This window comes from Anas platyrhynchos, chromosome 15 (assembly GCF_047663525.1).
Source record: "Anas platyrhynchos isolate ZD024472 breed Pekin duck chromosome 15, IASCAAS_PekinDuck_T2T, whole genome shotgun sequence".
NCBI classification, from domain to species: Eukaryota; Metazoa; Chordata; class Aves; order Anseriformes; family Anatidae; genus Anas; species Anas platyrhynchos.
Window position 1 is genome coordinate 12,109,752 of NC_092601.1, and position 13,618 is coordinate 12,123,369.

Here is a 13,618-nt window from a genome sequence, read left to right on the forward strand (position 1 = left end):
GTTGACAGCCATCACTGCAAAATAAATTACAACAGCCTCTAGTAGATCTGGGACCCTCTAAATCATGGAAGAATCATAAGTTTGGTTCTGCATGCCAGTTTCCAAGTTGATAAACTGAACAACACCTTAATCTGCTAAATGGAACCTATACCAAAAAAATTAAATCTCTCACCAGTTCTCGGTGTTCTTCCTGCAGATTTGGAGGCAGTGTATTCATGTAGGAATCCTTCAGTGGCTTCCAACCTAACTGCTGTGGGTCCATATAGATCATACCACACCTGGGAAGAACAAACAACCATGGTATAGGAATAGGTGTGCAAAGTGGGACACTTCAGGTTTGAGTGCTTTCACATTACCTGCTAACAGTAGCTGGAGAAGCCTCCTCTAAGTCCGCTGGCTCAAAGATTAAACTCATTTTTGAATTCATCTGAATTATTTCACCACTCATTAAGCATAGCTAGAAGGAAAGCATCACTTAAACGTGAGTAGTTATGTCATTGCAATGCCTGTCATACAATCGCTGAACATTCTACTTAGTGTCACTGCTCATTCACTCATTCATGCTCTTGTAACACAGGACACCATCTGACCTCATCTCAACTTTTCCACGTGTTACTGCAATGGCTTGCAGAAACAGGGAGAACGATGCTATATCTTTAAATAACTCTGTAAGGAAAAGCAATTATGACCTGCAGCTTTTCTTTAGTTAATATATTTACTAAGTAATTTATGCAAGTTCATTTTTCAGTTCCAGAACTGAGTTTACTTATTTTGGTTTTCTAATATGGTCAATAAACAAACCTCAAAAAAACAACCTCATTTCAATAAAATAAGCGCAAGACAAGGCTTCTAGGGAGAAGTAACAGCTTAATGTCTTCTACTAAAGCAAAACATATAATTGAGGGGAAAAGCAATGCTTTTAAGCACATAAGCTTTTCCCGAGGCTTGTGCCTTATTGCCTTTACGTCCTCTGACCACCACGGTAATAATACCGCTACTACTACAATAAAGTATACACGTTCGAGTATAAGGTAAGTGGCAAAAATCAGGCTACCTTTTTATTATCATCCAGCACAGTGTTCATGTTCTCTATCCAAACTGCATCCACTGGGCCATCAAATATAATCCACTTTCGATCATCTGTAGTAGAAGATGCTTGTGCCCTGAAGGCATTTGCAAGAACCCCATCTGTCCACTCATGGCTTACAGGATCAAAACTGCCATACAGCTGTCCCATAGTAATTGCTTTGGGATTAATAACTTTGTATTGAACAGCAAATTCATCCATTAATTTTGCTGTATAAGAAGACAAACATGAGAAAATCTGATAGGCTATTTTAGTTCAGCAACTAAGAACATTCCTGAAAGGATCTTACTTTAGCAGCACAAGGCTAAAAAGACAGACATTTGGAAGTTAAGTAAGAATTTCCTTTACTTGTACAACAAAAGTGCAAAGTGCAATATGCAAACACACATGAAAAAAAGAAAGAACAGAGCAGAAGAGATTTTATACATTTATGGGAGGTATTTACAATCTCCCCATCATAGCCTGGTTTTGCATGAGTATTACGTACAAACACAAAGCTTAACAAAACTCATGAAAGTGTAAACATATTGGTATGTTTTAATATTCCAGTAACTATAGACAAAAGTTCCAGAGAAAATGTACCAGACAGAACTAGATGAGAAACGAGAATACAGGAGGACTAACAACTTCAACATGTCTCTACAAAGAAAACAAAACAAAACAAAAAAATACACATCATTAAATGAAGTTGATTCTAATTTTGTGGCTGAACAATGTTACCTGCACATAAATCACCAAGGGCTCCAGCTAGCACTTTGTATGCACAGGTCTTTCCACCCAAAGGATCTCCAACAATCATAAAACCATGGCGCACCAGCATCATTTCGTATATCTGTACCAGTGACAAGAGACTGAACTTTAACATAGCTCAGAAATAAGCATAATGTCTACGAAACCATAGGCATCTCTCCTGCACTCAGACACAACTGGACAAAATAACAGCCCAACATCTGCTCTTTATTAAGGCTGACTGAAGCATTAAACCAAATCAGAGTGCAGGCATATTACTACGGCAATTCACACTGTTACAATTTAAGACGTCCTTGCCCCTACTTTTCTCTTTCTTAAAGGTCATCCCTCAGCTGTAACAGCTTCATTGTATGAACTGTGACTACACTCACTAGCCTCTGCTGATCACAGTCCAATGTATAGGCCTAAACTGAAATTAGTGGTTATCAATGAGTCTAATACAAAGGGACTGAAACTACAGTTCTGAGGATCTTTCATATGACTGGTTCCACCAAGGCTGCCTTTGAACAGTAAGGGTGGTAACTTCTTCAGTCACCCCACTAGAACTTGATTAACTCAAGTCAAAGCTTTCAAACAGAACATCTTCAAAGAGAACCCTAAAAGGAACACCTAAGAAAATATTCTTTATCTCAGTTGATATTAAAACTGATATTTTATGGTTTAGCTTAAATCCTTTACTAGTTAATACTACCACTACTTAATTGAAAGATAAGTATGCTTTGCAAAGCAGCATAAGCCCATTACCATCTGAACTGCTGTTGCAGGGAACACCAGGCCATGTATTTCTGCTCTTCTTTAAAAGGTCATAAATACTAGTACATGGGAGACAATGGGAAGACAGAGCTGGAGGTGAAGCATAAAACAAGGATGAAAAATGCCACCCCTTTTAAGACTTCTCTAGGAGGACTGTAAGAAAAATTGGGAACAGAGCCTGACTTCCAGTCCAGAGGTCAATTTGCTAGGCTGTGCTGTCTCAGTTACTAACAGATTCAACTTACTTTTCTATCCTGAATCGTAAGACCTAAGATGTGGTTTCACTGGTTAGCTCCTTCACAAACTGGCTGAATTCAAAACTCACTATAAGCAAAGCAGGCTTTTTCTTCATGATATTTTTTGTCAGTAAAAATATGCTGTTTGTAATATCTTAACTGATCGTGGAGACCATTAGCTATTCATTCATTCATGACACAGCCAGAGAGTGAATGAAGAATATTTCTTAATCATCAGCTCTCACACTCTTTTCCCCCCAAGAGGTATGAGAAAATAAACCTGAATAATTTTTCCAATAAACCACGGAACAGGTTGAAGATTCATTTTTCTAATATTTTCAGTTAATGCCTTGACAAACAGGTCATAGTCAGGTGTAGGAAGAACCACTCCAGGAAACAGGTCAGATATGATACCCTGTTGAGGAAAGACAGATTAGAACATTATTTAAATACAGATTAAAAAAAAGGGAAAATTCCCAAAGTGTAATAATCTACAAGTAAAACAATACTCATACAGGAACTTAAGGTGAAATGTCTTCTGCTGGACAAAACTAACTTCTCAGTGCAAAACGTTGCTGTGAAAGTATTCTGCATCCATGAGAAATAAGTGAATGCCTGCAATCTTCATACACATATTGATATTGTAGAAGAAAGCTTAACTTTCTGCAAATTTGCACCAAAAAATGTATTGCAGGAAACTAAGAGGCTGAAAGAATTTCAGAGATTAAACAAAAGTGTATGTGTTCTGAAATTTCAGAGTGATGACTATTTGTGCTTGCACCTTAGCTTTTGGGTCTTTAATTTAATATTGGTTGATCTGTAGCTTAACATAGTCATGAAACATAGTCATGAAAGCAGCATATGAGCAAAACTTCATTGCTTTCATTCTGGCTTTGAATTTCTAATTGACTAATTCACTTGTCTACACCTGTTTTGCAGTACAAAGCTAGAACGTAAACTGCAAAAAAATGGTTTCTACTACTGAAACAACACAGTGACTTTTAGCAAGATATCTTATAAAACATTTCATGGAATAACTTAAGAGCTACAACAGAACCCAAGAGTGCATCCAGATCAGTGGAATAAATTAACTGTACACTAATATGGCTGTATCATGATCAAACTGTTCTAAATTAAGATGATAACCTGTTTCTTCTAAACAAAACATTCTGTCTTCAGGTTCTTCTGATGGACCTCATCATCACAAAATTTAAACACACCCACCTGATAACTTACCTGAAACAATGGCACATCCTGTGCTAAGAATTTGGCAAGGTTAACATCCATCAAAGCCCGAAGTAACAATACACTTTCATTTTCAGTTGGATACTTCAGTTTTAAGTTTCCTGCTGCTGTCAGGACTGATTTAACAGCACGCATTCCATAATCGTAGTGATGCTGAGATGACAACTGCTCAGAGCACAAACGGTAAGTGGCAACAATTTTCTGGGCAAGACTGTGGGTATTAAAATGCCACATGTAGAATGAAAATATATAACACGGCAAAGAAAATAAGTACCTATATTCACAAAGTCACTGCAGTGATTATCAGACCCACCAACTAGTAAAAGTGGTAAAATGGCCTAAAACATCTAGGGAGCAAAACTGTAGATTGTGACATGCCAGAGAATGTGTGTGCCAGTTAGGAATTCTGTTTGATACTACGATACATTTTCCAAATGGTTCTGTGTAGAGGTATGTATCTGTCAAAAGTATGTGGTAAATGAGGAGTGATTATAAAGTAGGAAATTAAAAAGCACTATCTGAAGAAACAGAACATGGACAGCCTTCCAGAATTCTATGCCTCAAAGATGCATATATACATATGTGCCTTATATAGGAATGAGGCAACTCAATCAAAGTGGAATATTCAGCATGCCTTACCTTCGAGAGTCCAAAAATCCCATCGAATAAAGTGAAATTTCTCCAATCAAAGCATAATCTGGAACCATCATGGCAACTGTTCGAAACAATGCCTGTAAGAAAGAAAAAGAAATATAAGTTTATACTATATAATACGGTAATAACTTGTGCTTATTTTGTAAGAATAGTATTTCTGTAAATTTATCAACTTTTATACTTTGTGTTCCTTTTTCATTACTTTAGGAACTATCTAACTTAAATGAGATTGCATTAGATTTGTTACTAGAACTGTGATCTTATCAAGAGGTCTGTGCTAAGCATTGAAAGAACAAATATTTAGAGAGAGTCATAATCTTAAGGAACTATTCATAGACAAAAATTAGTTATTATTCATCTCTCTTTCATAATAGACAGACTAGCATGTGACATGGTTAATGTTTTGTACAAGGTCATGCAAAAAATGCATGCCAAAGCTGGGAAAAGAATTAGGACCATATCAGTCTCTCTGCAGTGTCTAAGGAACTTGCAGAGTTATAATTACATTGGGGTTTGGAACTCTAAGGATTGTAAACTAGGAGAATTTCCACATAAAGAGAGCACAGTTAAAGCTGTGAACAGGTGTCAGCATTCTCAGGCTGAGACCTTTTGTCTGTGCACTTTGTACAATCCTGAACTTATAAAACCTTAGTGAATAGCAGAGCAGAATAAGTTACATCATTGTAATACTTAATGTCTTTCTTTTCTCGTTAAAGCAGGTAAGAAGAAGCAAATTCTGTTTAATTTCCAGAATAAATGAAAATTCCAGATTTACCTTCAGATTATCAGGCAGCTCTGCCCGTCCAGCGTACCCAGGATTCATTGTGATAAACACAGCACAGGTAGGATTAAGAGAGATCTCTGTGCCTTCAAAGATGAATGTTTTGAGTTTACGAATAATGGCTTGCTGTATACTAAGTATTTGTTGAGCAACTACAGATAATACTTCAACCTAATAAGGCAGAACAGATAGGAAAACATCAGACAATGGAAAATGCTTTTGTTTATATATTTTGTGATCTTGAGGTCTCTTCCAACCTAGACAATTCTGTGATTCTGTGATTTGGTGGCTATATGTTGCATTCCTCCAGGTGAAAATCACCCTATGTAATACCTAGTCTGACAACTGAGCCTCAATATTAGCTGCCTATTGAAGCTATCAATAGCAAAGTTAGTACCCCCCATTCCCTATCCAACCAACGCACAGATATTAACAGCGGCTTCTGGAAGCCTCCAGATGATCTGCCTGAATGTAGACACTAAATTTAGGTGGACAGGAACTCCCTCTAGAGGCCTCCAAAAGCACTTGCCTTTTGTCTCATACTACATAAAGAGTTTGGGGTTTCAGTGAGACTGATTTACTCAATATTCCAAATTGAGGGGAAACTTAAGGAATGAATAAAGCAGCCTAGGGCTTATTCTCAGTACTTTAATATATTAAAATTGCAGGATACTGGAAAATGAGAATGCTAACACTTGAGTCATGAGAATTCAAATTACAGTAGACAAATGGAGAAATGAAGATGTTAAAGATACTAAAACACACAAAACTGATCTTCATGGAATTTCTAGACTTACTAATATTGATCTAAATCTAACTCCACCAAAATAACAATAAAACTTGTCTAAAGTCATCATTGACAAAATAAAAAAAATACACACCCACCCACATATACATATATATGTGTGTGTATATACACATGGATCAAAGCAATACCAAGGAGGGGATTAGATGCACCTGGTTACACAGTTAGTTAACCTGGTCACTCAGTGACACTCAACTAGCCATCATAGGAATTCCTCCACTGGGATTTGTCTGTCTTGTGTTGGACATATATAAACGCAGCCTCAAGGAAAAGAGGTGGACAGTTCTTTCCCCACAAAAATCTGTGTTACTCTGGAGTCAAATTAACTATGATTGTCACAAACAAAAGTGGAAATCACATTTGAGTAGTTTTGTTTTGTTTTGTTTTGTTTTTTCACCTAGAAAACCCAGAACACAAGACTTCTGCAACACAGCACTTAAGTACCTACTTCAGTGGCGTCGATCAGAAAAACAAAGAGGCTACACAAAATAAAAGTAGATAATTGGCAATAATACTGTGATATGTAAATCTAGAACTTCTTGTGTCTTAGATCAAAGCTTTCTCATTTTACTTGTCTAAGTTGAAAAGTTACCTCAATTCTATTGAATTCGTCAAAGCAGGACCATGCACCAGACTGTGCCAACCCTTTAAAGAACTTGCCCATTGCCTTGTAATCAAGACCATCGGAGCAATTGAAGACCACACACTACAACAAAAACACACAGAGAACATCTCTCAGTATTAATGCAAAGTCCGCTATAAAATTATTAGCGTCTAAAATGGGAAGGGATTATTATTGCCAATTTTGGATGACTACACTAGGATAACATGTAGACACATTTCTAAACATGTGCTTCTTACCAACTATTTCTGTGAATAAAGAACAGGTAGAGAATGAACAGTACTTGATTAAGAATGACACTGCAAGAACTATCTACGTATCCAGAAAAAAAAAAAAAAAAAAAAAAAAAAAAAAAAAAAAGATTATATTTTGGTACCTGCTTAGCTAGTGCTTTTGCTAGATCTTTAGTTGTTTCTGTTTTGCCAGTCCCAGCAGGTCCTTCTGGAGCACCACCAAGATTTAATTTCAAGGCACCCATTAATGTCCTATGTAAACAAGAACACAGTCAATAGAAATAGTGGTTTCTAATGGCAGATCGCTTCTGAAGGAATGAACCAATTTTCTTCCTATACAGGTTCCGCTGGTAATGATTTACTTGTTCCCTACCAACTTTACAGCTTGTGCCAACAACCTTTTATTGTCTCATAAATGACTCCCAGAAGCAGAAGCTTTCATCCAATTGCTCTAAAAGGAATGTCAAGGCTTTTTATTACATGCATCCACTCTGAATACCCTCAGTTGCACAAACAAATGCACAGTGCCACAGGGAAAGTGTCAGAGTTTGCAAAAACACACCTTTTCATCAAAGAGCACTCCCCATGACAAGAACCTGAGGCTGGCTTTATAAACGCAGACAGTTTTTAGAAAAGGCTGAGAAAGCATTGACTAGTGCTATTGTACAGTTCTTTATATTTTCAGTGCCATGATCTGCCAGCTTTTTTTAGAGACACATTATTGGATACAATAGAAATTATTGCTCTACTGGTGTAGAAATCTAAACATTGTAAATATTTTACCATATCTGGACAAAGAAGATATGTAAAATCTGCCTCCAAAACCTATGGGAAAATCTTAGATGCTAAAGTTCCTACTATTATTAATTGTAACATATGAAACTAAATGTAGACCAATCTAAAAAAAACATGCTATTCTTAAACATGGCTTTACCTATAACATCGATCTGTTAGTGGTGTTATAACCAGACGTAAAGAATTGCCCAGATACTCATATCCATATTTGGCTTCTGTTGTAATCATTCTCACTATTACATTGTTCTCTTCCCAGTAGTATCTCAGCTGAGAAATCCATTTGAAGTCATTCAGATCTGTGATTTTGTCTTCAACCAATTTTTCAACCACATCACGAGCTGCACATAAAGAGAGATTATTTTTTTAAAAGCTAAACATTTCTACCATGTTAGTTTACTTTAAACAATGAATAAATAAGCTAACAGTTACTTATAATTATGTAAATAAACATTCAGAGTAGTAGGTTGAATTTCATGTTAGAAAGAAATCTCCATCCATTTTGTACAGGGAGTCAGGTTAGTTTGATTTAGATTCCAGTGCTCAGTGGGCTGAGCAACATCCATCAGCCCACTATGCAATAACAGTGTAAAGGCTGCTTACAGTCAGTAGCTGAAACAACCCACATGGGATACTTGTTTCCCACTACTGCAGGAGAAAAACAAGGCTTCATTTAAATCCTTAGTAGGATACAAAATCCAATCTCATGATCAAATTCCACTCTGATATATAGACTAGAAAAAAAGACAGGAAATAAAAGAACGTTGTTTAGGACAGAATTTGGCTCTATAAATACAGTTACACCAGTTGCATGGTTGAATGCTGAATGATGTTTAAAGTTAAAAGCTTACTTTTTCTTCTTCCTTCCTTTACATACAGAAACGATCCAGGAAGCAAGTTTAATGTTATTAAATATTAAATCGAGCTGAAGAGAAACAAAGACTGCAAGCACTCAAAAAAAAGTTCAAAAAAAATCACAGCTTCATGTCGCAAAATAAAAAGTGAAATAATTTTTAATGCCCTTATATGATCTAAGCAGCATAAAAATATTTTACAGGGATAGAATAATTTTTTTAAGGCAGAATTTGACACTTCTGCCTTTTTAATTATTGCAGAAATAATATTTGTTGTGTTTTTCTGATCATTAACTACACATCTAAATCCTCTAGTCTCAATTCTCTAAGGAGCCTCCCATCAGCAGTTAAGTCTAGTGGGTGTCCATTCCACCAAGGATCAAAGGTGCAGTTTCCTTTCCCAGCATAGAGGTAGAACAGCAGCTATGTTTTATGTACCAACTTCACTTTTGTGAAGAGCTTCTAAATGCATAGAATACCACCATTTCACTCCTTTAAAACAGTAGAAATGCTAGCAAAGCTTGAGAATTCCACCTGCTGTTCCCCAGTGAGAGTGTAAATAGTCTCCCTCCCTCATCAATCCTGCTGCTGGAAGAAAAAGGGAGGCCAATCAGAAAAGAATTGAGACTGCGCAGCCCACAAAGGTTACTTAAAGTCCTTGTGCCTAAATAAATAGTTTAGCTAGCTCATGCATGAGTCTAGCCAGTATATCTAGTTTTCAACTTCCGTGAATTAACCAAAGAAAATTAATGTTAACTCTCTAGCTCATTTTATGCCATGGTCCTTTTGGTGAAGAAAGTATTATAGCTGCTTCTCTCTAATAGTTCACCAAGCTAACTATATAAGCATGGCCCTAGAGTACCAGCAACTGCACATTTACCATGGACGTCAATGACAGTAAGAGCTCCAAGAGTTAGCCGGGCTCCACTGGACAGCTTTCCTCGCACTAACTCAACAATATCTGCAATTTGTAGATTGCTCTTCTCCAAGAAATCCTGTCACAGAAACAGAACACAGGCATTAGTATAATGTTGTAGCTAGCATTTCCTGAACTCCCATGGGTGCAATCATTGGAGGCAGCCCCTCTAACAGAACATAGTAATCGAACTCCTGGCACTACACCACCATTTTAAATTCTCTTTCATATACTGGCATTTTATTTTACTATAAACACTTTAGAGAGCTTTATGGCCTGAAAATAATGTAAACAGAAGTCTCTTTATTTCTTCCTAATAGAAATACCAAAATTCTATCATAGGAAATGTATAGATGCCGTTGAGTGAATCTGGATTCACTTCTGGAAATTTGTAGTAAATTGTAAATTAATAAAATCAATATAAATTGAAGATTCTCCACACTTTACTATAAATATTTTACATCACTGTCTCAATTTTCTTTAATGACCTAGACAACAGGACAGAGTACATCCTCAGAAAGTCTCCAGATGATACAAAATCTGGCAAGACTGGTTGATAGACCCTACAAGTGTGTTGCCATTCAGAGGAACCTCGCCAGACTGAAGAAATGGTCAGGCAGGAATTTTGTGATTGAGTAAGCAGAATAAGATCTTCAACTAGTATTAAACAACACAGGCCTTCATCAGCCTCAACAAAGTGCTATGTAAAAGTTTTTTGATGACAAAGGTACCACAAACATATGAGGAAACGCACTTGTGCAAAATAACAAATTTGTCTTAATTAATAGAATGGTGGAAGAAAATCTTACTTGTAAAGTTCCTTTTGTTATAGCTTCAGACACTTCTTCTGTCCAGTAAATGGATGAAACACAAATAACCACCTGTCCAGGCCACTGAAGTACCCACGTTTTTCGAGGAACCTTAAACATAAAGATCCATTCCAAACAAAGTCATGTAAACACATCTTATTATGGCGCTAATAACAATTATTTTCCCCAAATTTATTCTGTCTCATGCAAAAAATAAATGAGAACTAGCTCTGTTACTTTTTCTCCAATAAAATCAGAAATAAAACTTCAAATAAGAAGAGATGGATTCCACTTAGCTTCAAACATGTTTCCCTGGTTAAGAAGAATGTGAACAATCTGTTCATGTACAGTTGCTTGTGAAACCTTATTTTACACTACAATTCAGGAATAATTACCTCGATGTATCCTTTTATACCATCTTGAAGAACTTGTCTTACACTGGCCAGCATCATTTCCTCGACTTGCAAAAGCCATTTTTCTACCATGCCCTTCAAACAGGAAAAACATTTAAGAGTCAGTAAACATTTCCTGATTACATTAATTTTAAAGGGCAAATTCTTTGAAATATGTTAGGTTTAAATATACTTTCTTCTGATCTCTGTGAGAGATAAATATGTGGAAAATATCCAAATTTGACAGGCACATCTTAAAAGTAGTAAGTGTGTAAAGATGTAGAAAAGTGCCCAGAGGAATTTACCAAAAACTTGGTACATCTTACTCCTTTTTGTAGGAATTCCTTTTTGTTCTAGGACATGGGTGCAAACTCTCACTTCTGAAACACCTTTCATGATCTCATACTAGATGTCTTAGATCTCATTCCCCCACAAAAATACAATTTAGGCAAAACATTAATTTAATAACATAGTAAAAAAAAAAATTACTTTTGCATTCATCGGATAGATTTTGTCTATGAAAGGAAATTTTTCTTTCTCTGAACTGATCATTCCTAGGATCTCCAGATCTTCCGTGAACTCCAGTTTAGCAATTCCTTCGAAACACTTCTTTAAATGAGGCTGCACTCTAAGGGGATCCTTTGTTTCTGAGAGTATTTCAAGCAGTTCATCATTAGACAGAAAAAAGAATCTGTTAGGAAAACACAATCAATGAATATAAACTTTCCAAACAAGAAAATTGTCATTATAATTCTACTGTTAGCAAGAAAAATCTAATTGTTTTTATTGTTGCTTAGGACAGTAAAATAACAGAGGGAAAATTATCATATCAGCTCCCTTTTCTAAGCTATTGTTAACGTTATAAAATTCATGACACTGTTTTGTCAAAATTTCAATATGACCATCCTTTCATGCAGAGAAGAAAAAAGTTGTGTTTCAAACACACAGGAAATACGAGGTATGTCTGTGCAGCCAATAAAAATTTCTGTGTAAAAAATTCTGTGTAAAAAATTCTGAACACAGAATCATGTTCCTCATGATCATATATAACTCCAATGTACTATGAATCTCTGCACAGCTAAAGAGAGTAGGGCTGAAACATAATTTCAAATCAATTATGGGAAAGTAGCAAATTCCCTCAAAATGCTCTGTAAGTGATTACGTGTTTCTAATCTTAAATTAAAGCTGTGCTAGACAGATTTTTCCTTCCCCACTACCGCCTGTCCCTGGCACTGCAAACTTAGCTGAAGCTGAGAAAACTAATGGAAATCTGGAAAAAAACGCCAGGCTTTCTTTTTCTTTTTTTCTTTTTTTTTTTTTTTTTTTTTTTTTTCGTGTTGCATGATACTGTATCCCACACATGCTTATGAAATGAGACTTACCAGCTCAGTATAAATTGAAAGAGCTTCGGGATTTTTATCTCTAATTTAGGCCTGCTTAATTAGTTTACCTTGGGAAAAACAATCTTTTCTTTTCCAAGTAAGTATTCAGCCCCTTCTGAATGTCTTCTAAGAGAATATTTGCTTCCTGAAATCTATCTAACATCATGGGCTGTTCAGTTGCCACAAGCACCCTTGTGTCTTTCACCTTTATAAAAACACAGCAGAATTGATAAAAGTCACATTATGTTCATACATAAAAATTGTTATCATCAATCACTTATGCTTTAGGAGGATAAAAACTAGACAGACTTCTCTGTTGTGTGCCTTTATGTTATTAAATATGTATGTATTCTTTGATAGCTTTGCTTTTTAAACACTTTTACCAATTTCAACTTTATAGACAATACAGCAACAATATTCACATGAATTAATTTTTTTGGCATTTCCTTCTGTATCTCGGGCTTGCTACATTTTTTTTTTCATTCACATATAAGTTTTGTCAGAGTCACAGCACACGGTAATTATTTGGCCTGAGCTGTTAGACAGGTATCAGATTCTATTTTGTTATACTGATTATTTCAACATCTTTGTCACACAGTCATGTACTGCCAATGTTTTTCACAAAGATCTCAGCTCATACTGCCACTAAGTAACTTGTCTCTTATCCAATTTCTTAGTTGTATAGAACTGAACAGCATAACCAATGTCATTTACTATCCCCATAATTGGTAGGTCAGGTTGATGGTTGGACTTGATGACCTTGAACGTCTTTTCTAATCAAAATGATTCTATAACCTTATCCTGACACACTATCAGATCACTACATATTCACCAAAGTTTCTAACAACCATAGAATAGAATAGAACAGAACAGAAAAGTTGAATAGACCAAGATCATTGAGTCAATCTGCCTGACCACTTTGGGGCTAACCAACAGTTAAAGCATATTGTTAACGGTATTATCCAAATGTCTCTTTTACACTGACAGACATGGGACATCAACCCCAAAGGTGGAAAGAAAGGGGGAAGGGAGGGGGGAGAAGGAGGAGAAAGGTAGAAAAGAAAATAAGCCATTTAGTTGCTCTAATAATCTCTGAGCCTTTAAAAGACTAATCTAAAATCCGACTATACAGTGAAGACTTCCTACCAGTGAATTCTGAAGCAGATCTTGAAAGCACAAATCATTCATCTTTCCACCTAATTATGATCATTTAACTGAAAAATGCCAGAAAAAAAAAAAAATGTATGAAAGTATATTTTTCTGCCTTTTTTTCTTTTTTTCTTTTTTTTTTTGTCTACAAAAGCCAG

At 35.9% G+C, this 13,618-nt stretch overlaps 1 protein-coding gene across 5 annotated transcripts in view; it reads right to left on the minus strand.

Annotated features, from left to right (window-relative positions):
• Positions 1 to 13,618, minus strand: part of DNAH3 (dynein axonemal heavy chain 3) — a 63,840-nt gene that overhangs the window by 24,387 nt on the left and 25,835 nt on the right. For all 5 annotated transcript variants that reach the window (XM_038186972.2, XM_072023853.1, XM_072023855.1 and 2 more), the window contains 16 exons: positions 12,380 to 12,516; positions 11,419 to 11,620; positions 10,933 to 11,025; positions 10,538 to 10,648; positions 9,693 to 9,807; positions 8,101 to 8,299; positions 7,310 to 7,418; positions 6,904 to 7,017; positions 5,501 to 5,677; positions 4,711 to 4,802; positions 4,063 to 4,282; positions 3,107 to 3,241; positions 1,808 to 1,919; positions 1,055 to 1,296; positions 357 to 457; positions 173 to 278 (listed from right to left, as the gene is read on the minus strand). In XM_038186972.2, coding sequence (XP_038042900.1) covers positions 173 to 278; positions 357 to 457; positions 1,055 to 1,296; positions 1,808 to 1,919; positions 3,107 to 3,241; positions 4,063 to 4,282; positions 4,711 to 4,802; positions 5,501 to 5,677; positions 6,904 to 7,017; positions 7,310 to 7,418; positions 8,101 to 8,299; positions 9,693 to 9,807; positions 10,538 to 10,648; positions 10,933 to 11,025; positions 11,419 to 11,620; positions 12,380 to 12,516 — 2,265 coding nt within the window. The remainder of the gene's footprint in view (positions 1 to 172; positions 279 to 356; positions 458 to 1,054; positions 1,297 to 1,807; positions 1,920 to 3,106; positions 3,242 to 4,062; positions 4,283 to 4,710; positions 4,803 to 5,500; positions 5,678 to 6,903; positions 7,018 to 7,309; positions 7,419 to 8,100; positions 8,300 to 9,692; positions 9,808 to 10,537; positions 10,649 to 10,932; positions 11,026 to 11,418; positions 11,621 to 12,379; positions 12,517 to 13,618) is intronic.